The following is a 22316-nucleotide window of genomic DNA, read 5'->3' as shown; positions in this document are numbered from 1 at the left end:
TTGGCAACTAAATGTCCCTGTATATAAATGCTTCAATTGGGATAGACAGGGAAGTAAAAGGGGTGGAGGAGTAGCATTACTGGTCAGAGGATGTCACAGTTGTGCTGAAGGAGGGCACTGTGGATGACTCAAGCAGTGAAGCAATATGAGCAGAGCTCAAAAATAGGAAGGGTGTAGTAACATTGTTGGGGTTGTACTGCAGGCCTCCCAATAATGAGCGTGAGATAGAGGTATAAATATGTAGAGAGATTATAGAAAGATGTAGGAGCAACAGGGTAGTGGTGATAGGAGATGTTAATTTTGCTATCATTGAATGGGATTCACTTAGTGTTAGAGGTCTAGATGGAGCAGAATTTGTAAGGAGCATCCAGGAGGGTTTTCTAGAGCAGCATGTAAATAGTCCAACTCGGGAAGGGCCCTACTGGACCTGGTGTTGGGAATGAGCCTGGCCAGGTGGTTGAAGTTGCAGTTGGGGATTACTTTGGGAATAGCAATCACAATTCTGTACGTTTTAGGAAACTCAAAGACAAAGACAAGAGTGGTCCTAAGGCAAGAGTGCTAATTTGGGGGAAGACCAACTATACCAAAATTCAGCAGGAGCTGGGGAATATTGATTGGGAGCTGCTGTTTGAAGGGAAATCCACATTCAATATGTGGGAGGCTTTTAAAGAGAGGCTGATTAGAGTTCAGGTGAGATATGTTCCTGTGAAAATGAGGGATCAACGATTAACAAGGTTAGGGAACCAGGATGACAGGTGAAATTATGAGACTAGCTAAGAAGAAAAAGGAAGGCCTAGGCAACTGAAAACAGACAAAGCTTTGGAAGAATATCGGGAAAGTAAGTCCATTCTGAAATGAGTAATGAAGAGAGCTAAAAGGGATCATGAAATATCTTTAGCAAACAGGGTTAAGAGAAATCCCAAAGCCTTTAATTCATATATAAGGAGCAAGAGGGTAACCAGAGAAAGGGTTGGCCCACTAAAGCACAAAGGAGGAAAGTTATGTATGGAATCAGAGAAAATGGATGAGATTCTTAATGAGTATTTTGCATCAGTATTCATCAAGGAGAGGGACATGATGGATGTTGAGGTTAGAGATAGATGTTTGATTACTCTAGGTCAAGTTGGCATAAGGAGGGAGGCAGTGTTGGGTATTCTAAAAGGCATTAAGGTGGACAAGTCCCCAGGTCTGAATGGGATCTATCCCAGGTTACTGAGGGAAGCAAGAGAGGAAATAGGCGGGGCCTTAACAGATATCTTTGCAGCATCCTTGTACATGGGTGAGGTCCCGGAGGACTGAAGAATTGCTAAAGTTGTCCCCTTTTTAAAAAAGTGTAGCAGGGATAGTCCAGGTAATTATAGTCTGATAAGCCTGACGTCAGTGGTAGGAAAACTGCTGAAGAAGATACTGAGGGGTAGGATCTAATAACATTTGGAAGAAAATGGGCTTATCAGTTATAGGCAATATGGTTTTGTGCAGGAAAGGTCATGTCTTACCAACTCAATAGAATTCTTTGAGGAAGTGACAAAGTTGAATGACAAGGGAAGTGCTGTAGATGTCATATACCTCTCATGATTTTGTAGATCTCAATCAGGTCCCCTCTCAACCTCCACCTTTCTAATAAAAATAATCCTAATCTACTCAACCGCTCTCCATAGTTAGTGCCTCCATACCAGGCAACATCCTGGTGAACTTCCTTTGCGGCATCTCCAAAGCATCCACATTCTTTTGGTAAGGTTCCCCATGGTCGGCTGATGAGTGTATTATCTAGATGGATAGTGAACTGGCTGGACTGCAGGTGTGGAATGGAGTTTCTCAAAATGGACAACTGTGACCAGTCGTGTTCAACAGGGATTTGTGCTGGCACCATTGTTGTTTATAATATACATAAATGATTTGGAAGAAAGTATAAGTGGTCTGATTAGCAAGTTGGTAGATGACACTAAGATTGGTGGAGTAGCAAATAGTGAAGGGGACTGTCAGAGGATGCAGCAGAATATAGTTAGATTGGAGAGTTGGGCAGAGAAATGGCAGATGGAGTTCAATCCGGGCAAATGCAAGATGATGTATTTTGGAAGATCCACTTCAAGAGTGAATTACATGATAAATAGAAAAGTCCTGAGGAAAATTTATTCAGAGAGATCTGAGTGTTCAGATCCATTGTTCCCTAAAGGTGACAATGCAGGTTGATAGAGTGGTCAAGAGGGCACACGGCATGTTTTCCTTCATCAGATGGGATATTGAGTACAAGTGTCAGCAAGTTTTGTTACAGTTGTATCGAGTTTGATTTAGCCACATTTGGAATACTGCGTACAGTTCTGCTCGCCACATTACCAAAAGAATGTGGATGCTTTGGAGATGCCGCAAAGGAAGTTCACCAGGATATTGCCTGGTATGGAGGGCACTAACTATGGAGAGCGGTTGAATAGGTTAGGATTATTTTTATTAGAAAGATGGAGGTTGAGAGGGGACCTGATTGAGGTCTACAAAATCATAGACAGGATGGGTAGCAAGAGTGGGGGACTCAATTACTAGGGGTCATGAGTTCAGGGTGAGAGAGGAAGAGTTGAAGGGAGATATATGTAGTAAGTTCTTTATGCAGAGGGTGGTGGGTGGCTGGAACGTGTTACCGGCAGAGGTGGTAGAGGCAGGCACGATAGCATCATTTAGGATGTATCTAGAGAGAATGGACAGAGAGCAGAGGGATACAGATCCTTAGAAAAGAGGCAACAGATTTAGATAGAGGATCTCTATTGGTGCAGGCTTGGGGCCTGTTCCTGTGCTTTTATTTTCTTTGTTCTTTGTACTTATAGCCAAAATGTTAAGCAATGTTAAGGGTTCAGATGGAGGAACAGCAAGAAAGGGAAAATTGAATAAGAAAGGACCTAACTTATTTTTTTCTTGCCTCCTTGTAATTATTCTGCATTGCCCATTCATGGACTGGCTGTCCGTTCCATAAAGACGTGGTGTTGATTCCTTGCTGAGTCATTCTTGCTGAGTAATCCACCGATCATACGTGAGACAGTTTGTCTATATGATGATTAGTATGTTGCAGTATTCAAGTTCAAGTCAATACTGCCCTCACCCAATACCAGTAAATGTATTTCAAAGCAGGAATTAGTTGTCAGTGAAGTGCAGAGTTTCTCTCCTCTGTGACTGAGATCACCAATTAGTGCCCTGCCATTCTAACTGAGATCACTTAATTTGCCATAGAAAGGTTGTCAAGGTTGTAACTGATGCCTCTGTATGAATCAAGAACCTATATTATTTGCCATTATTACGTTTGTATGCACAAAAATAAAGGTGGTGAACAATGTAACACTATTACTCTGGGACCACTTTACAAAATGGGAACCCAGGTGATGAATTGAAAGTTCTGAAAATTGGAAGTATAAATTTGGTTTCAAATCCATTCATCTTGTTTCAGCTTGGTTGAGATTTACTCCAGAAACACGTGTGAATCAACCAATTACTTCACTACATGTGTATAGATTCAGATTCCATGTATGACTCTGTCTCTATATATACTTACTTGATAATGCAAACATTATGATTGACTGTCACTACTTGACTATCACTTAGGTAGAGGAATTGGCTGAGATAGAAGAATATCTAGAAACAACTTTGCAAACTCCAGAAAGTGTCAGAAAATGAAAACAAATTTTGATTTTAAATTTCCGCTTTCAGATCTTGGTTTTTATAATCCAGCTCAATATTTCTTCAGAGGATAGAAGGTAGGATGTGCTTCAGAGGGCTAGTGTAGACTCAATGGGCAGGATGGCCTGTATCTGTCATGGACTCATAATAGATTAACTACCTTCTTAAACATTTTGATTCTTATGAGACTTCCCTTGCCTCATGATAGCTTTTTGGTTACATAGTGCAGTTAAAAACAGTACATTGGATTGTCAAATGACAAGCTAGAGTGAAAAATTAAATGTATTAAAGTATAGAATTATAGTGGTTATCATATACAACAATAAATAGCCAAATAGGTGGCCTTAGCAAATCCATTCCAATATCCTTACTCCAAAAGCACATTTGTGGTTGATTATTAATGTATCTTTTTTTTGATCTTTCATTGACTTTATTTTCAGTATGCATTAAGCAATTAGAAAAATGATATGTTTTTCAGGTCAGCTGAGATTTTGGAACCCAGATGACTTGAACACTTCCCAGTGCATGTTTGGTGCTGACCCCAAGTACATTGAAGAACGACTTCAAGCAGTTTCCGAAGAACTCGGAGTCACCAAAGACAGCTACTTGAGTAGCAAAGAGCTGATCTCTATTTGTGATCAGTGTGGACTTCAGAATGTAGATGCAGAGGTGAGGTCATCTGAGTTGTATGCGGTTTTGGTAATGGATGTATGAAAATGGTTTTGAAAGGTTTTCAATCTTTTTCCAAGGAGTTCTTTTATTTTAAATGTAAACAGAAACAATACTAAGTTCCATTTCCAAAGATAAACTGTGTACTTGTTCCCCACCAAGCAGATTATCAACTAGTGATAGATCACTTCTGATTTCTCTTGTCAGAGATGCACAAGAATTACTTGATTTCTTTCCATGAATACACATTTTTGTTTCCTCGTCATCCCTTTAGGCACTTCTGATTGTAATACTCTGTACAGCTGTGAGAGTCAACAGTGAAATTTTGATGCAACACAATTTCTTCATTTTAGATGTAACCATTTGCTTTCTTTTTATTTGTCTATAAAGATGTGGGCATAATTGGCTACATTAGCACATATTGGTTATCCCCAAATTTTCCTAGAGAAGGTGGTAGTGAGCTGCTTTGTTGAACCACTGCAATCTTGGCATGCAAGCATGCCCACAGTGTTGTGAGGAAGGGAGTTCCGGATATTGTATCCTGTGACAGAAAAGCAACACTGATATATTTCCAAGTCAGGGTGGCAAGTGGCTTGGAGAGACCTTGTAGGTGATGGTGTTCTCATGTATCTGCTGCCTTTGTCCTTCAATTTGGCTGTTTTAGTTGGTTTGGGAAGTGCTGTTGATGTAGTTTTGAGTTACTGCAATGCACTTTATAGATGGTACACATTGCTGCCACTGTGCATCAGTGGTGATTGTTGAAGGTGGTGGATGAGGATCCAGTCAAGCTGACTGTGCTTTCTTAGATGGTGTCAGGCTTCTTGAATATTGTTGGAGTTGTGCTCATCTGGGCAAATGGAAAGTATTCCATTTCACTCCTGATTTTGAGATGGTAGCCATGTGTTGGGGAGACAGGAGGTGAGTTAATTGGTAAAGACTTCCTAGCCTCTGACGTATTCTTGCAACTACTTCATTTGGGTAGTTTTTCGTCCAGGATGTTGATCGTAGGAGATTCAGCAACTGTGCATCTGTAGCATTGTTGAACATCAGGATGTGATGGTTAGATTTTCTCCCAAAGGAGATGGTTACTGCTTTGCACGTTGTGGCAAAAGTGTTACTTGCAACTTACCAGCTCAATCCTGGATGTTGTCCAGGCTTTGCTGCATGTGATCATAGACTGCTTTGGTATTTGAGGAATCATGCATTGTTATAGAATCATACAGTACAGAAACAGACCTTTCAGTCCAACTTAACCAGTTATCCCTCTGAACCTTTCCTATTCATGTACCTGTCTAAATATCTTTTAAATGTTGTAACTGTACTTGCATTTATCACTTTCTCTGGTAGTTCATTCCACATACAAACCATCCTCCGTGTGAATAAATTGCCCCTCAGGTCCCTTGTTAAATCCTTCTCCTCTCACCTTAAAAACATGACATCTAGTTTTGAACTCCCCACCCTAGGAAAAAGACCTTTGCTATGAACCTTATCAATGCCCCCATGATTTTATAAACCTCAATAAGGTCACCCCTCAACCTCCTACTCTCCAGCGAAAAAAGGTCCCAGCCTATCCAACCTCTCCCTATAAGTCAAAACCACAAATCCCAGTAACATCCTTGTAAATCTTTTCTGCACCCTGTCCAATTTAATAATATCTTTCCTATAGCAGGGTGACCAGAACTCTATGCAGTACTCCAAAATTGGCCTTACTAACATCCTGTACAACAACAACATGATGTCCCAAGGCCTATACTCAATGGTCTGAGCAATGAAGCCAAGTGTGCCAAATGCCTTCTTTACCAACCTGTCTATTTGTGAGGTAATTTTCAAAGAATAATATAATTGAATCCCGAGGTTTTGCTGTTCAACAACATTGGATTTTGTCATTACCTGTATAAATCCTGCCCTTGTTCATCTTGCCAAAATGCAGTAGCTTGCATTTATCCAAATTAAATTCCATCTGCTACTCCAATGCCCATTGGCCCAAATGATCAAGATCTCTTTGTAATCTTAGATAACATGGCATTGAACATTGTTTAATCATCAGCAAGCATCCTCATTTCTGAATTTTATGTTAGAGGGAAGGCCATTGATGAAGCAGCAGCTAAAGCTGGTTGGGTATAGGGCACTATCCTGAGGCAGTTCTGCAAAGATATCTTGGTGGTAAGATGATTGGCCTCCATAATTTCAATCATCTTCCTTTGAGTCAGGTATGATTTAGTGGAGTCAATGGAAATCAGGGAAAACACTCCACTAAATCATACCTGACTCAAAGGCACCTCAATGTTCAATTCATTTGTCCCGTACTTGAACCAAGGCTATAATGAGGTCAGGAACTGAGTGGCCCAGTTGGAGTCAAACTGAGCATCAGTAGGCAGATTATTCCACTGCAAGTACAAATTGGTAGCCCAGTCAACAACCCCTTCCATCACTTTGCTGTTGCTTGAGTTTAGACTGATAAAGCAGTAATTGACTGGGTTAGATTTGTACTGCATTTGGTGCACAGGATGTATCCAGGCAATTTTGTACACTGATGCCTAGATGCCAGTCTTCATGATGGAGCAAAGCAGTTTCCCAAGGGGCACAGCAAATTTTGGAGCACACATCTTTAGTACAATTACCAAAATGTTGTCAGGGCCCATAGCCCTTGCTATATTCAGTGTCTTCAGCCATTTCTTGATATCACATGGAGTGAATCAAATTGGCTGAAGACTGACATCTGTAATGCTGGGAATGTGATACAGATATAGGACCAGAAGTTAAAGATCATACAAAGGTTATAACTTAAGTTCACCTGGATACATATGTACTTATAGTATGTAAGCTCGTCACTGGAATCTAGAAAACTTATAATGTTTTCGATTTCTGTCAGGTAAATATTGATTTTTGAAAGGCAAGCTGTATTTGTAATGATTTATACTGACCAATTTGAAATATTTTATTATTATAATTGTTGTTTCAAAATTGTATATTAGTAAAAGCTGATATATTTGTGTGAAAGCCTTTGTGGGTGATTTGTGAAATTTACATTTTTTTCAGTCAGCTTGTCTTAGGAGTTCGAACTCATTGCAATAATTTATTGAATGTCTGTGTGTTTAAATCAAATGTGGGTTTATATTAATTCCACTGAATTGCACAATAACAGCTGATAGTAAGAAAATGATTTTCTTGAAACATGCTAGAAATGAGGGTTATAGAAATGTGTAGCTTTAGTACACATCGTGCTGGAATATTTTTGCCCAAAGTCTTTTTCAATGTGCTATAGCATACGCTGCCTCACTTTATTATCCCTCCTGCTGTGTGTTTAGATGAGAAATGTTTCAGTGTGTCTTCTAATTGTTTTCAGTGGAGCCTGACAGTTCCAGTGAATAAAAAGCTAAGGTATACAATCCACCTGTAAGTTTTAAATAAAGCTATTTACACATTTTGCTTTTTTCAGGAGGATATATGAACTTGACAACTTTGAATTGCTTTCCAAGTCAGTCATTTGAAAATGTTCAAAATGATTCTTGAAAATAAATTTTAGAAGTTGTATGTTACCTTAATATGGTGAATCTTTTTCAGTTCTTTGTGCACCCTATGCACAGAAATGCATTTTTGAAATGGATTATTGGAGAAATGTAACACATAGTTGTCTTGCTTTATTGAAGTGCTTCTAAAGATAAAGTAAGCCTTTGAAAAATACCTTTTATACTGGTAAGATCAAAAAAAGCAAACATCAAGGTTTTTGCTTAAGAAATCTTCTGAAGCTGAAGGATGCAATCTATATTCAAAGCACTTGTCTATTTATTGTATAGGTGTGTCATTCATATAATGTTAAATGATGATATAAATTTAATTCACCATGTTGGTGTGCTTTGAACAATTTAAATAATATACTTTGGCAATTAACTTGGAAAATTGATGAAGGAAATGCTGTAAAGCCATGGGTAAAATGCCATGTAGTATTTAAATAAACTAAATGTAGAGTGTTTTTGGGATCAGTTAATTGATTTGTTTTTGGGTGTGGTGGGGGAGGGGGATACTAGTTAGTGGTGGTTTTGATTTTTTTGGTCTTCCTATTTGGTCACTTTTCTCCTGAACAGGGAATAACCTATTTCTGCCCAGCAACCTGCCTTCAAGTTTGCACATTTAGATTGTTGCAATCCTGTTAGGGACTGTTAGCATTTAAAGAAGAAGCATGGAAACCAAATAATTAACTGACAAAATTGCTACAAGATTTCATGATTTTAACAAAACCTATACTTGATTTCATATATCAAGATAAAGTAAACAAAGCAAGCACTGCTAAACCTAACACTATAGCTTAAGGAGACTTGCACTTTTAACTCAGTTTTTTTTTGTTCTTCCAAGAAGTTCCCTTAACTTACAAAATCCTGATGATTTCTTCAATCTCCTGGTACCAACACAGAGGGTATGCATAGCCCTCCAGAATTTACATGAATTCTCTGCTCTTCATAAAATCTTTAACTTTTGTAACAAATTGGGGAATAGCAGGGCTTCATTTCCAGTACATTACCCCAGTGAGGTTGATCATCCAAAAACCATAGGAGTATCTTACAAACTATATTCTAAAACAGATAAATTATGGACTAGATATTTGCAAAAAAAATCAGCTAAGATTAAAATTGGAATTGACTGAGATCCCTCCCTCTGAGTAACTTATTGAGACCATATATTAAAAATAGGAATTGGTCTTTAAACATCAGTACTACTGTAGATGGAGAACTCAAAATATGATGTTGTGAAATAGATTGTACAGATTAAGTGAAAATTAGTTCTGTAGATATATATATATATTTAGAAATATAATTATTAAATGAGAATTATTTGCAAAGTAATTATGGCAGCCTTCAGTGATTTCAGGAAGGATGTATCCTGCCTGAAGAACTCCTTGAGGAAATGATCTTGTCTGTATAAAGCCCAGCAACCATAATGTTACTAAATATCCAATAATTTGCTCACCATCCACCATAATAAAGGCTGCTAATCAGGTCAGAAGATAGGCATTTAGGGTAACACTTCCAAAACATTTAGGTAGGGATGGGGAATAAGAATTTCTCATTCGAGGATGTGTTTTCCATGGTATATGGGCAATGCTGGCAAGACCAGCCCAACTGCCTATTTCTTACTTCCTCTGGAACTGAGTGATTTGTTAAGACCATTTCAAAAGGCAGTTAAGTTTCAACCACATTGCTATGGGTTTGGATTCACATAAAGGCAGACGAGTTGAGAATGACAATTCTCTTCCCTAAGTAACCTTAATGAACCAGTTAGATTTTACAGCTATCATCAATAGATTAGCTTTTACCTTCAGATTTTATTGAATGCTGAGGTAGGATTCAAATTATTGTCCCCAGAACATTTGCCTTGGATTCTGGATAACTGGACCCGTGACATTACCACATTGGTTCTTCATAGTAAAAGGTAAATTGAAATCTGATCTCAGGAGGATACTTACACAGGGAATATCAACTAATTTTCCCATCAAGCCCTGATATTTATCGATATCAAGAGCCCAAAGGAAATTCTGGAGGGAAGCCAATAGTGAGGTGGTGAGACTTGATCTCGAGCAGGGTCCACAGAGTCAGCAGAGGGAATGGCAAATTGAAATTATGTTTTACAGGAGAGTAATACGGGCCATTTGGGCTTGGTTGTCATAATGAGTCTTCACAGAAGTGCCAAGAGAGGCACACAAGGCAGTGGCAGGCTTATTCCAGAAGCGTAAAAATCTGGTACAGCAGCAACCAAAGCAGTAACGATGAGGAGTAATGAAAGTTTGAGTTAGGGAATTGGGAAGGTAGAGATGGAAGAAATAAAAAACGACATGATGATAGAAGTGACTGGTCTTGGATGGATAAGAAGAAAAGTAAAAAAGCGAAACATCATAAATAAGTTGACACAGGTCTAGAACAGCAGCTAAAATACACAATGTGATTGGATAAAAGCTTGAGTAAAACTCCAGTGACATCAGCCTGGTTACATAAAGAAAGGTAAGATCTGACAGTAAATAGAAGATAGATCAGAGGTAACAGAAAAAAGTCCCAGAGTTAAAGGTGGAGGTTCATTGAGATAATATTGATTTTAAGATGGAGTCAGCTCAGAGACTCTATCTAAGTTTAGAGATGGATTTAGTTCAGAAGCTGTTACGAGATAAATTATTAGAGGATGTACTGTCAGAGATTGTTTTGTGAGCTTGATGATGTAGGAGGGATACAAAGATCGTTTTCATAACCAGAAAGAAGGTGATAAGTTTGGAGGATGCCATAAAAAGTAGAATCAGCCAAGGATTCCTTTCCAGTGCAGGACGTAACATTCTGGTCACTGTAACATTGAGTCATGGAGTGCATTGATAACTAGCTGGATCGTCCCTGAATTCACATCGTTGCAAATGTGTTGGTTTGGTTATGTCAGTTTACAATAAAGGCCATGTGGTGGCAACTATTTTGAACGGTTGATGTTTGCATTTCATACGCAGTACTATTTCAGCAACTTTCAATGAATTATCCTTGTGATTGCCTAGTAATCTGGGAACACCAAACTTTATCTTTCATTTGTCAAATTTAAATTTTAGTTTACTTTTGAAGTCTATTACCTTTTCAGCATCATCTTTTTGGCCAGAAATATCTTGGGATACTCAGCAAAACCTCTTAACATTAATATTATAGCAAATCATCAACAACTCATTTCTCAAAGTGGGGAAGTTCTTCAACAGACATTAGGTTGCTAATTTCCATTTGTAAACAGCCTAATGCCTAACCTCTGTCTAGGGGACCTGAAAGAATTGTTGCAGTAGTAGTGAACAGTGCCTGTGCAGATTGATGTGTTTTTCACGTAATCACATAATGAATGCAATTTGTATCCCATAATTTTTGATGAATTTCTCATTCAATATGATGGAAATCATCTTAAGAGGGTGTGCGTTGCAAAAATGAGATTTTTTTAACTCAGTACCCAGGTTATTGCAAATAATGCAACCCTGTGCTCATGCAATTGTCAAACAATCACATTGCAAAGTATGGGATGTGCTTTATTCAGATCAAAGTGAAACTAGAATGCTTACAATTGTTATTTTTGAAGACTTCTTAGGACTGCTATTTGATGCACAGCCATAACATTTTAGATGACTTAGTCTTGAATAACTTCCTTCATTTTTTAAATTCAGCCTATTTTTCGAATGAACCTGTTCAGAGATGCTGATACACACTTCCAGAACATGTGGGACCTGAATCCAGGTCTTTTGGTTCAGGAGTTGGGACACTACCACTGCACCACAAAAGTCCAAATAATTTCTTGACAACTTGTAATTTAAATTGATTCAGCTGTAGGATATTCTTATAAGGATAATTAAACAAGGAATACCATCGTCAGTGCATCATGGGCACATTCAAATGTTGATTTAATTTGAAATGTTTTCATTTGTAATATTTTTTTCATGGTAGGAATGTTGGCACCCCCTAGTGGTTAAAACAGAAGCTGGTCAGAAATGTGCTGCCCTGATTCCTGATGAAGGGCTTTTGCCCGAAACGTCGATTTTACTGCTCCTCAGATGCTGCCTGAACTGCTGTGCTTTTCCAGCACCACTAATCCAGAATCTGGTTTCCAGCATCTGCAGTCCTTGTTTTTACCTTGCCCTGTTCACACGTCAACCTGCTGCCTCCACAAAATACCACGTAGACTTACTCTAGAGTCGGCACCTACCCAACATTGTGATTATTTTGTTTCTTCAAGAACTCCTTTACATTCCAATGCAGATTATATTCTGAACTAATTCAGCAGAATTGTACAAACCAGGAGAGAATATTAAACAGTAATACTAGATGCACAAAATGCTGGGAAATGGCACAAGTTAGAGAATAGAAAGTTAATAGGTCGAGTTGGAGTAAGGGAGAAAGTAATGAAGTGTGCATATTTGTGAATGCACAGAATATAATTAGTAAGACTGGGGAGTTACAGGCGCATATTGCCTTATTGGTAATAACAAAAACTTGGATCAAGAAAGGATAGGTCTGAGTATTAAATATTCCTGTTTGAAAACAGATGCACATGCAGAGCTCACTGGATGATAAAGGGGTTGGAAATTAAGTGAAAGAAGAAAAAGTATGCTTATGTCAGGTATCAGGCTGTTAAGTACAATTGAGTACCAAATTGGATACGAAAGTTTCAGAAGATGGGGTGAGAAACCAAATAAAAGAAACAAAAAGGAACTATGCAAAAAGGCTGTCAGCTAATATGAAAGGCAATCCCTACGTCATCTTCAGCCCACTAATTACAAGTCAGTCATTTTTACTTCAGTCAGGTGAGGGGTTGGGGTTGTGGGGCACATATGGTTTGTGGTATGGAGAGTAAACATTTCAGAAAAAATATCTTTATGATATAATTAATAGTCACTTGGAAAACTGTAATTTGATTTGTAAGAGTCAAAAGGAGTTGTTGTGGTAAATTCATGTTTAACTTGCCAGAGGTTTTGAAGATGCAATAGAAATACTTGATTTGGGGAAGGCTTTTGCTGTGATGTGCATGGGGTTCCTAAAGGTTTTCAGTATGCCACATTACAAACTTGTGATGAATGCTATATGTCATGGAATAACAGGAACAGTATAATTTGGATACAGAATTGGTTGAAAAATAGGAAACAGACAATAACATTGGCTGAAATAAAGTTTATAGTAAAATTCTCTAGAGGTTGTATTGGACCATTGCTTTTCCTAATACATAACTGATCTAGACCTTGGTTTGTAGAGGCAATTTTAAAGTTTGTGGATGACACAAAACCTGGGAAAATTATTAACTGTAAGGTGAACAGCACAAAACTTCAAATTGACACATTGATAGATTTGATGGGTAGATTGCATTTCTGCACATGGCACTATTGGAAGGATGTGACTGCATTGAGAGAGTGCAGAAGAAATTTAAGAAGTTGGTTCCAGAGAGGTACACTATGAGGAAAGATTGAAGAGGTAGGGACTGGTTTCCTTGGAAATGAGAAGGCTAAGAAGAGACTTGATGGAATTCTTTAAGGTCTTAAGGGCTCTGGACAGAACAGATAGAGGGAACCTGTTTCCAATCATAAATGAATACATGACCAGAAGGCACAGTTTTAAAGTGTTTTGCAAAAGAAGCAAAGGTTTAGGGTGAGAGGGAAAAGATATAAAAGAGACCTAAGGGGCAACATTTTCACTCAGAGGGTGGCGCATATGTGGAATGGGCTAGCAGAGGAAGTGGTGGAGGCTAGTACAACTGCAACATTTAAAAGGCATCTGGATGGGTATATGAATAGGAAGGGTTTGGAGGGATATGGGCTGGCTGCTGGCAGGTGGAACTAGATTGGGTTGGGATATCTGGTCGGCATGGACAAGTTGGACTGAAGGGTCTGTTTCCATGCTGTACATCTTTATGATTCTATGACAAGATGAAAGAAAGCACACTGTGAGTAGTTAGAATCTGGAATGTACTGCCTGGAAGTATGATGGATGTAAGATTATCTGAGGCATGGAAGAGGGCATTGGATGATTGTTTCTAAATAAATAATGTGCAGAACTACAGAGAAAAGACAGGAAACCGGCAGTAAATTGGAAGGATTAGAGAGCCAGTACAGATGACTGGCCAAATAGCCTCTTTCTGCACTATAAGAACTCTATAATTCTCAATATTTTATTTTCGTAAAGTACAATCCATGGGATTGACCCTATACTTGCTAGTGGCTAAGATTTTGGTTGATCCCCGTATGTCTTCCTAATATGGTTCAGGACAAACAAAACTGCAGATGCTGGAATCCAAAGTAGACAGGCAGATTCGTTTTTGTTACGTTTCTGTGTAAATGGATAAAATGTATTTATTTGTACAGAAAATTTAATCAATGCTGCACATAGCACAGCAAAAATAATAGAACAGCTCATTTTATACTGAAGATAATTAAGTTAGAATATTATTCAAATCAAAGTCTAAGTTATAGTTTCCAAGGTTTCTTACTTTTGTTTTAACAGTCCCATTGTGTTTTTGTAAAGTACTTCTATTTTAAGTTTCTTCAACACAAATTTATTCCCCAAGCAGAGATTAATGTTTAGATCTGCCAGTACTCTCCTTCAACCAGATTATGGTGGTTTATCTGGCCTTCAGGATTTACTCCTATCAATCAGCTTTCTTTTGGTGTTTTGCCCCTGCTGGTGGAACAACTAAATAGCAACCCGGTTTTGCAACTCAGTGGGGACAAAGCTGTATCGTGCTACTTCGACGTAACACCACAAAGTCTGAACATGCATCATTGGGTTATCATTATTAAGAATTTTTACTGACAGAACCTAATGCAGAGGCCCCAGTAGTTAACAAACTCATTGTAAGAGTGAGACAATAAACAGATCAGCAAAGTTGTAACATGAGAAATGCAAAGAATAAATTATTACATAAACTCATGAAATTACGACTCTGACTCTAAATTCATGGTTATTTTGATCATCTGAACAAATTCAGAGTTTTATTGAGTTAAACTAAAAAGTGAAATCATAATATCTGAAAACAGGATCTTCTGCATTTGTGATTAAACATAGTAAGTTAGAAAATAGGCATAAAATATATGTTTTAAAGAAGCTACGTTTTATACAGCTACAGAATTTGTTACCTTTGTTGGTTTTTTATTGCATTGAGATTTTGAACACTTGATTCTGTATTATAGATTCTGGATGACATATTTCAAAAACTAGATCAAGATGGATTAATGCGTCTTGAAGATTTCATTTATGCCATCTTTAAAAAATCAACTCCTTCATCTGCTTCCACTCCTTACAGACAACTAAAGAGGCATCACTCTCAGCAGGTAATGAAGATGGCTTAGATAGCTGAATGGTATTTCAGTGGTTTCATACATGCATTCTGTTGGACTGACTTTTCAGTTGATATATTTTTTAAAACATTAGTTTAACTAAAATTCCAAGAAGATCACTTTCTCACTCCGCACTTGATATCGTTTCACTGAAAGAAGAAAATCTTTTGTCAATACTTCCTCATTATCGCTTGATCAGTTTTTTGTCGATACTTCCTCATTATCGCTTGATCAGTTTTTCCTGAGTTCACTACCTCTGCATTCCTGAAGCCAAGCCACTCATCTAGTCATGAGTGTGAGAGTGTATCTATACATGCTGAAATATTTAGATCGTTTATAATTAGCCTAAAGATTCAACAGATGAGTGGAAGAATAAAGAAAGATGAGTTTGTAAATGGAAAAAAGTTAGGAGGAATGGGGAGCAAAGGCAAGGAAAAATTATCTAAACTTGAAGAAACGTTGACAATATAATTGGGAGATGTGGGTCATGAACTACCCTTCTGTAAACCTGGGTCCCAATTTTCATTTACTAAGTGGAGGTGATCTAAGCCTTTGCTTTCTCAGACCCTTCTAATAGTTTGAGGAGGTTCTGATGAAGAGTCAATGGACTTGAAACATTAACTCTGCTTTCTCTCCATAGATGCTGCCAGATCTGCTGAATTTCTCTAGCAATGTCTTTGTTTAAGATTTCCAGCATCTGCAATTTTTTTTTAATATATAATAGTCTTCATGGAGTTGGTAGTCAAACTAGAGAACTAACACAAATTGCATTCAGTGTATCAGTGAAACAGGTTAATGGGATTAAACATTTCCCTATCCTACTAAGTATGAGAATTTGGAAGTCTTGGTTATGCCAAGCTGAATCTTTCCTCTCCCAGATGCTGAAATTTCTGTCAGTGAAATTTCTGGGACGGGAACTGTGGAATGAAACATTTACTTCATTCAGTCATGACAATTTCTAATGGTGTGGGATTTGCACCCACAGTAGATCTGGTAATTAATCATATGGTAATGTCTGGGAATCTATGTTTTTAGTTCCTCATTTGCTTCTCCAGTGAACTCCTTGGTGAGAGGGACAGATGCTGAGACCAATGTCATTTCTGTATGGGAGTTCATATTCATATAGCAAGGGTAAGGGGGAGGCTTTACAGCACATTTGGAAAGCCAGCTAAACAGGTCTTGTTGCTAAGTCAAATGTTCAAATCAGTAAGTAGTCACTGTATTTTTCTTCCCCTGTTCCTGGGTTAGCCATTTGATGAAAGCGGCCGGCGCACTGCTACCCCATCTGCTATGACTAGTACTATTGGCCTTCGTCTATTTTCATGCTTGGACGATGGGACAGGTTACACTTCAGCAGATCAGATCTTGGATACCTGGCAAGATGAAGGAATTGAAAATGGCCTTGAAATTCTAAAGGTATGACAACAGATGAAAATCTTTGGGTGAAAAAATGCTTAATTGTACAAACTTGTTTACATTTTATTATGATCGCTATGAATGGATGTGAGAATTACATGCCTCTCATTAATGGTGATGTGCTTGATGGATTCTACATGATGGCCAACATAAGTGCTCACTGTTTCAGACCTTGGATTTTGATCTGTATGGGAAGGTCAACCTGACAGAACTTACCCTGGCTTTGGAGAACGAGCTCCTGATAACAAAGAATGGAATCCACCAAGCTGTTCTGGCCAGCTTCAAAAATGAGATTAGACATTTAAAGTAAGTCAATTGTTTCTTTTTTTTGTAAGATAGAATAAAAGAAGGGCCAGTTTCCACACTGTAAGTAATCTAATCTAATCTAATCTAATGAATTCTTTCACATTTCTTTTGCATATGCCTGCACATTTCTTTGTTCATATACTGATTTGTGGACACTGATTACATTAGTGTCAGTGTATTTTTAGCTGATCCAACTTCTGAAGCCTTTCGCTGAATACTTTCCTACTCATCTCTCTATTTTAGTTTTTCTTTCAGTTTATTTTTGTTTGAATTTTCTTTCTGGTAGAAATACAGGTTGGAATCTTATCAGGCTCTAAGTGATGTGGGCTTTGGTGAGGTGAATGATGGAATCGTGAGAGAAATTCATGAAGGTGGCCTCACCTTCATTCCCCTACGCTCTCGGATTAACGAGTTCAACACGCGGCGTGACATCAAACAATTCTTCCACCGCCTTCGCCTCCGCACCTACTTCTTCAACCAGGATTCTCGCCCACCCTCTGACGACCCCTTCTCCCGCCTCCAACACACCCCATCCACCTGGACACCCTGTGCTAGCCTCTTACCTGCCCTCGATCTCTTCATGGCCAACTGCCGCCGCAACATTAGCCGCCTTAACCTCTCCACCCCTCTCACCCACTCCAACCTCTCACCCTCGGAACGTGCAACCCTCCACTCCCTCCGTTCCAACCCCAACCTCACTATCAAACTGGCAGACAAGGGAGGCGTGGTAGTAGTTTGGCGCACCGACCTTTACACCGCTGAGGCTAAACGCCAGCTCATGGACACCTCCTCCTACTGCCCCCTTGACTATGACCCCACCTCCCACCACCAAACCATCATCTCCCAGACCATCCATAGCCTCATCACCTCAGGGGATCTCCCATCCACCGCCTCCAACCTCATCATCCCACAACCCCGCACCGCCCGTTTCTACCTCCTGCCCAAAATCCACAAACCTGACTGCCCAGGCCGACCCATTGTCTCAGCCTGCTCCTGCCCCACCGAACTCATCTCTGCATACCTCGACACGGTCCTGTCCCCCTTAGTCCAAAAACTCCCCACCTACATTCGGGACACCACCCACGCCCTCCACCTCCTCCATGATTTTCACTTCCCCAGTCCCCAACGCCTTATCTTCACCATGGACATCCAGTCCCTGTACACCTCCATCCCCCATCACAAAGGACTCAAAGCCCTCCGCTTCTTCCTTTCCTGCTGTACCAACCAGTATCCTTCCACTGACACCCTCCTTCGACTAACTGAACTGGTCCTCACTCTGAACAACTTCTCTTTCCAATCCTCCCATTTCCTCCAAACCAAAGGAGTAGCCATGGGCACCCGCATGGGCCCCAGCTATGCCTGCCTCTTCGTAGGATATGTGGAACAGTCCATCTTCTGCAGCTACACTGGCACCACCCCCAACCTTTTCCTCCGCTACATCGATGACTGTATCGGCACTGCCTCGTGCTCCCACGAGGAGATTGAACAGTTCATCTACTTTACCAACACCTTCCACCACGACCTCAAATTCACCTGGACCGTCTCAGACTCCTCCCTCCCCTTCCTAGACCTTTCCATTTCTATCTCAGGCGACCGAATCAACACGGACATTTACTATAAACCGACCGACTCCCATAGCTACCTAGACTACACCTTCCACCCTGCCCCCTGTAAAAACGCCATCCCATATTCCCAATTCCTTCATCTCCGCCGCATCTGCTCCCAGGAGGACCAGATCCAATACCGTACAACCCAGATGGCCTCCTTCTTCAAAGACTGCAATTTCCCCCCAGATGTGATCGACGATGTCCTCCACCACATCTCCTCCACTTCCTGCTCCTCCGCCCTTGAGCCCCACCCCTCCAATCGCCCCAGGACAGAACCCCACTGGTCCTCACCTACCACCCACCAACCTCCATACACATCGTATCATCCGTTGTCATTTCCACCACCTCCAAACGGACCCCACCACCAAGGATATATTTCCCTCCCCTCCCCTGTCAGTGTTCCGAAAAGACCACTCCCTCCGTGACTCCCTCATCAGGTCCACATCCCCCACCAACCCAACCTCCACTCCCGGCACCTTCCCCTGCAACTGCAAGAAATGCAAAACTTACGCCCAACCCCCCCCCGCTTACTTCCCTCCAAGGCCCCAAGGGATACTTCCATATCCGCCACAAATTCACCTGCACCTCTACACACATCATTTATTGCATCCGCTGCACCCGATGTGGCCTCCTCTATATTGGGGAGACCTACTTGCGGAACATTTCAGAGAACACCTCTGGGACACATGGACCAACCAACCCAACCACCCAGTGGCTCAACACTTCAACTCCCCCTCCCACTCCACCAAGGGCATGCAGGTCCTTGGACTCCTACATCGCCAGACCATAGCAACACGACGGCTGGAGGAAGAGCGCCTCATCTTCTGCCTAGGAACCCTCCAACCACAAGGGATGAACTCAGATTTCTCCAGTTTCCTCATTTCCCCTCCCCCCACCTTATCTCAGTCAAATCCCTCAAACTCAGCACCACCTTCCTAACCTGCAATCTTCTTCCTGACCTCTCCGCCCCCACCCCCTCTCCGGCCTATCACCCTCACCTTGACCTCCTTCCATCTATCACATTTCCAACACCCCTCCCCAAAGTCCCTCCTCCCTACCTTTTATCTTAGCCTGCTGGACACACTTTCCTCATTCCTGAAGAAGGGCTCATGCCCGAAACGTCGATTCTCCTGTTCCTTGGATGCTGCCTGACCTGCTGTGCTTTTCCAGCAACACATTTTCAGCTCACATCTCGACATCAAGATCACCTTGCCGCACCTTGTTCACCTTTTTTATGTGGTGTAGTGAGATTCCCACCAGACAGAGGAATGTTCCTAAGTAATGCTCATTATTGCTTGTTAAATGCCTTATTAACAGCCTAACTTGCCACCGGTTGTGATCTTGTCAAAAATCATTGTACAAACTAGCTGTGAGGAAAACTCAACATGGAAACTATGTACAACTTGCTACTTGCTCCAAATAAAACCTCCATTTCAAGCATACACTACGGACATTGGCTACATGGATGTTGGTATCCAATGTGTGCTAGTTTCTGCAAACCTGATGGCATTTCTCTGATCCATTTACAGGATGCTTCATGACTTCAATTATTACACCTCAGGCTAGTCTAACACCCATTGCTTTAACGCTGCAGCAAGAACACTGTATGATTATGGGCATGTACCTAGCCTGTCATCTGGTCCAGGCCGTGTGCTTCCTGACATTGCGTTTACTTACTCTGTGCCTACCTGGATGCTCACAGCATCCCTGCTGTACATTACCTTACCTTGCATTTTCGTATATTGTCCCTTCAGCCAGAGATACCAGGCTCATATTACTAGTATCTTACCATGCCATGTAGCACAAAACAGAGTCAGGAAGCTTGTCATCATTGTCAGCAGGCTTCAGTCTAGTCAAGGGTGATAACAATTGCTCAGGCTTCGCAGTACTTTAAGTCAACAGCAACCTCTGAGACCAGTCCCAGTTCTGCTCAGGGCAATCAGAATCAGACTCAAAATCCTCTATTGATAAGCAGTGAGTAGCTGGAAGATGGGTGGTACACCTCCAGTTATGACTCTGTGTTGTATTGTGAGCTGTTTTCCTCCTGGACTGAGAGAAATTGCAGATATTATGGAAGATGAAAGTGGGTGGCACAGCTGTTACTGTTGATGCAGGTGAGTGGGTTTCCCAAATGATTAGGCACGCAGAGGGCATGCTGGGTGAGTGGTATTGCATGTTGGGTTGGGCAAGATGGTGTAGGCAATAAAGAGCGTGGTGCAGCATGAATCTTGGTGGAAGTGGATCCAATAACAGAGAGAGTGAATGTGAGGTATTGGAGAGAGAATAGTGGCACTTAAACTGGCAGAGCAGAGGAGGTCATTGACCTTCTTGCAGTGATGGGCATTCTTCCAGATGGCTTTGACTGCTGTAACCTGGATGGGAACCTCAGACTAAGCTGCCATGGTCAGGTGTTGTGGCCTCCACTGCTTCTCCTGGGAGTCCTCCCTGTGCATCGCCCCATCCAGCAGGATCTTCCTGCCCACAAAGCTAGATGCCAATTTCACACTGTCTGCCATGTCCAGGCAAATGCCAGGAGCTGTGCAGGGTAGCTCCAGACTGGCAGTGCTTGGCCAGATGCACACCGGGCTTTGAACTATAATGCCAGTGTCTGGGATGCCAGTCAATTCCAGTAAATGGCAGGTTGTTCCAGAAATGGTGCATTAAAAGATAAGGTGAAAAATCGGATATTGTTCCTGCTGTATGGGCTGGAACACCTATCAATGCTTCATGTTTGATAAGATACAGCGAGAAAACTGTGAAAATCATTCCACCAAATTCAATGTGACTTGTTCTTAGCCAAAAAAGCCATAAGCTTCAGCCCAGTATTTCTAAATTAGTATTCATACAGTAAATTGAAGTGGCAGTAAAGTGGTGGGCGGCACGGTGGCACAAGTGGTTAGCACTGTTGCCTCACAGCACCAGAGACCCGGGTTCAATTCCCACCTCAGGCGACTGACTGTATGGAGTTTGCACATTCTCCCCGTGTCTGCGTGGGTTTCCTCCGGGTGCTCTGGTTTCCTCCCACAGTCCAAAAATGTGCAGGTCAGGTGAATTGGCCGTGCTAAATTGCCCGTAGCGTTAGGTGCAGGGATAAATGTAGGGGAATGGGTCTGGGTGGGTTGCGCTTCGGCGGGTCGGTGTGGACTTGTTGGGCCGAAAGGCCTGTTTCCACACTGTAAGTAATCTAATCAATCAAATTTAAAAATTGAGTTCCTGTAATTAGTTTTCAAGAGAATGCAAAGGTTAGAATAATAAAAACAGGATTATGGAGTTCTCTTGTTATACCCAAAGTGTTTGTGAATTGTGACATTGACCTGTAAAGCTGATGATAGTCTTGGATTTGACCTCCATATGTTGGGAGTTGGCCAGTCTTAGCCTGCATAGCAGTGTGGATTCCACAATAGTACTCAACATCATCTCACGAAGAGTAAAAAACTGAATAAGATATCTGATAACTCCTACAAACTTAGCTGTCAGTGCACGTATGCATGTACCTGGTAGTCTTCAAAGTTAGGGTATCTTTCTTAATTTTGGAATGTGAGTTATCCAGAAATATCCTGATATAACAGTGACATTGTGAAAGGAAACAGTGGATATGGGCAGTACTCTTCATTTGCAAAGTCTTTGGAACAGTACTCCCTAATGCAACATAAGGGTACATTTTATACACAATCTCTACCTTCAGCCTCCCCATAAATAATCGATGCAAACAGCATCAAGTGTATAGTTATAACTCTTTGTAACAATGAGGGATCACAAAGCAACTCTGTTAAAACAATTACCCCTTTACTTCAAAAAATTTAAATAAACCAAGTACAGGACACCCCATAACATCCCTGAAA

At 40.7% G+C, this 22316-nt stretch overlaps 1 protein-coding gene across 4 annotated transcripts in view; it reads left to right on the top strand.

Moving 5' to 3' along the window:
* The window catches only part of nin (ninein (GSK3B interacting protein)), a 193682-nt gene that overhangs the window by 121026 nt on the left and 50340 nt on the right, over positions 1–22316 (top strand). For all 4 annotated transcript variants that reach the window (XR_011960443.1, XM_072568685.1, XM_072568686.1 and 1 more), the window contains exons 6-9: positions 4136–4326; positions 14999–15139; positions 16394–16561; positions 16731–16867. Coding sequence is in view for 3 of the 4 variants with exons in the window: in XM_072568685.1 (XP_072424786.1) it covers positions 4136–4326; positions 14999–15139; positions 16394–16561; positions 16731–16867 (637 nt within the window). In the remaining variant the exon portion in view is untranslated. The remainder of the gene's footprint in view (positions 1–4135; positions 4327–14998; positions 15140–16393; positions 16562–16730; positions 16868–22316) is intronic.

Source organism: Chiloscyllium punctatum, chromosome 4 (genome assembly GCF_047496795.1).
Source record: "Chiloscyllium punctatum isolate Juve2018m chromosome 4, sChiPun1.3, whole genome shotgun sequence".
Taxonomy (NCBI): Eukaryota; Metazoa; Chordata; class Chondrichthyes; order Orectolobiformes; family Hemiscylliidae; genus Chiloscyllium; species Chiloscyllium punctatum.
This window is presented reverse-complemented; position numbering and strand designations above follow the sequence as displayed.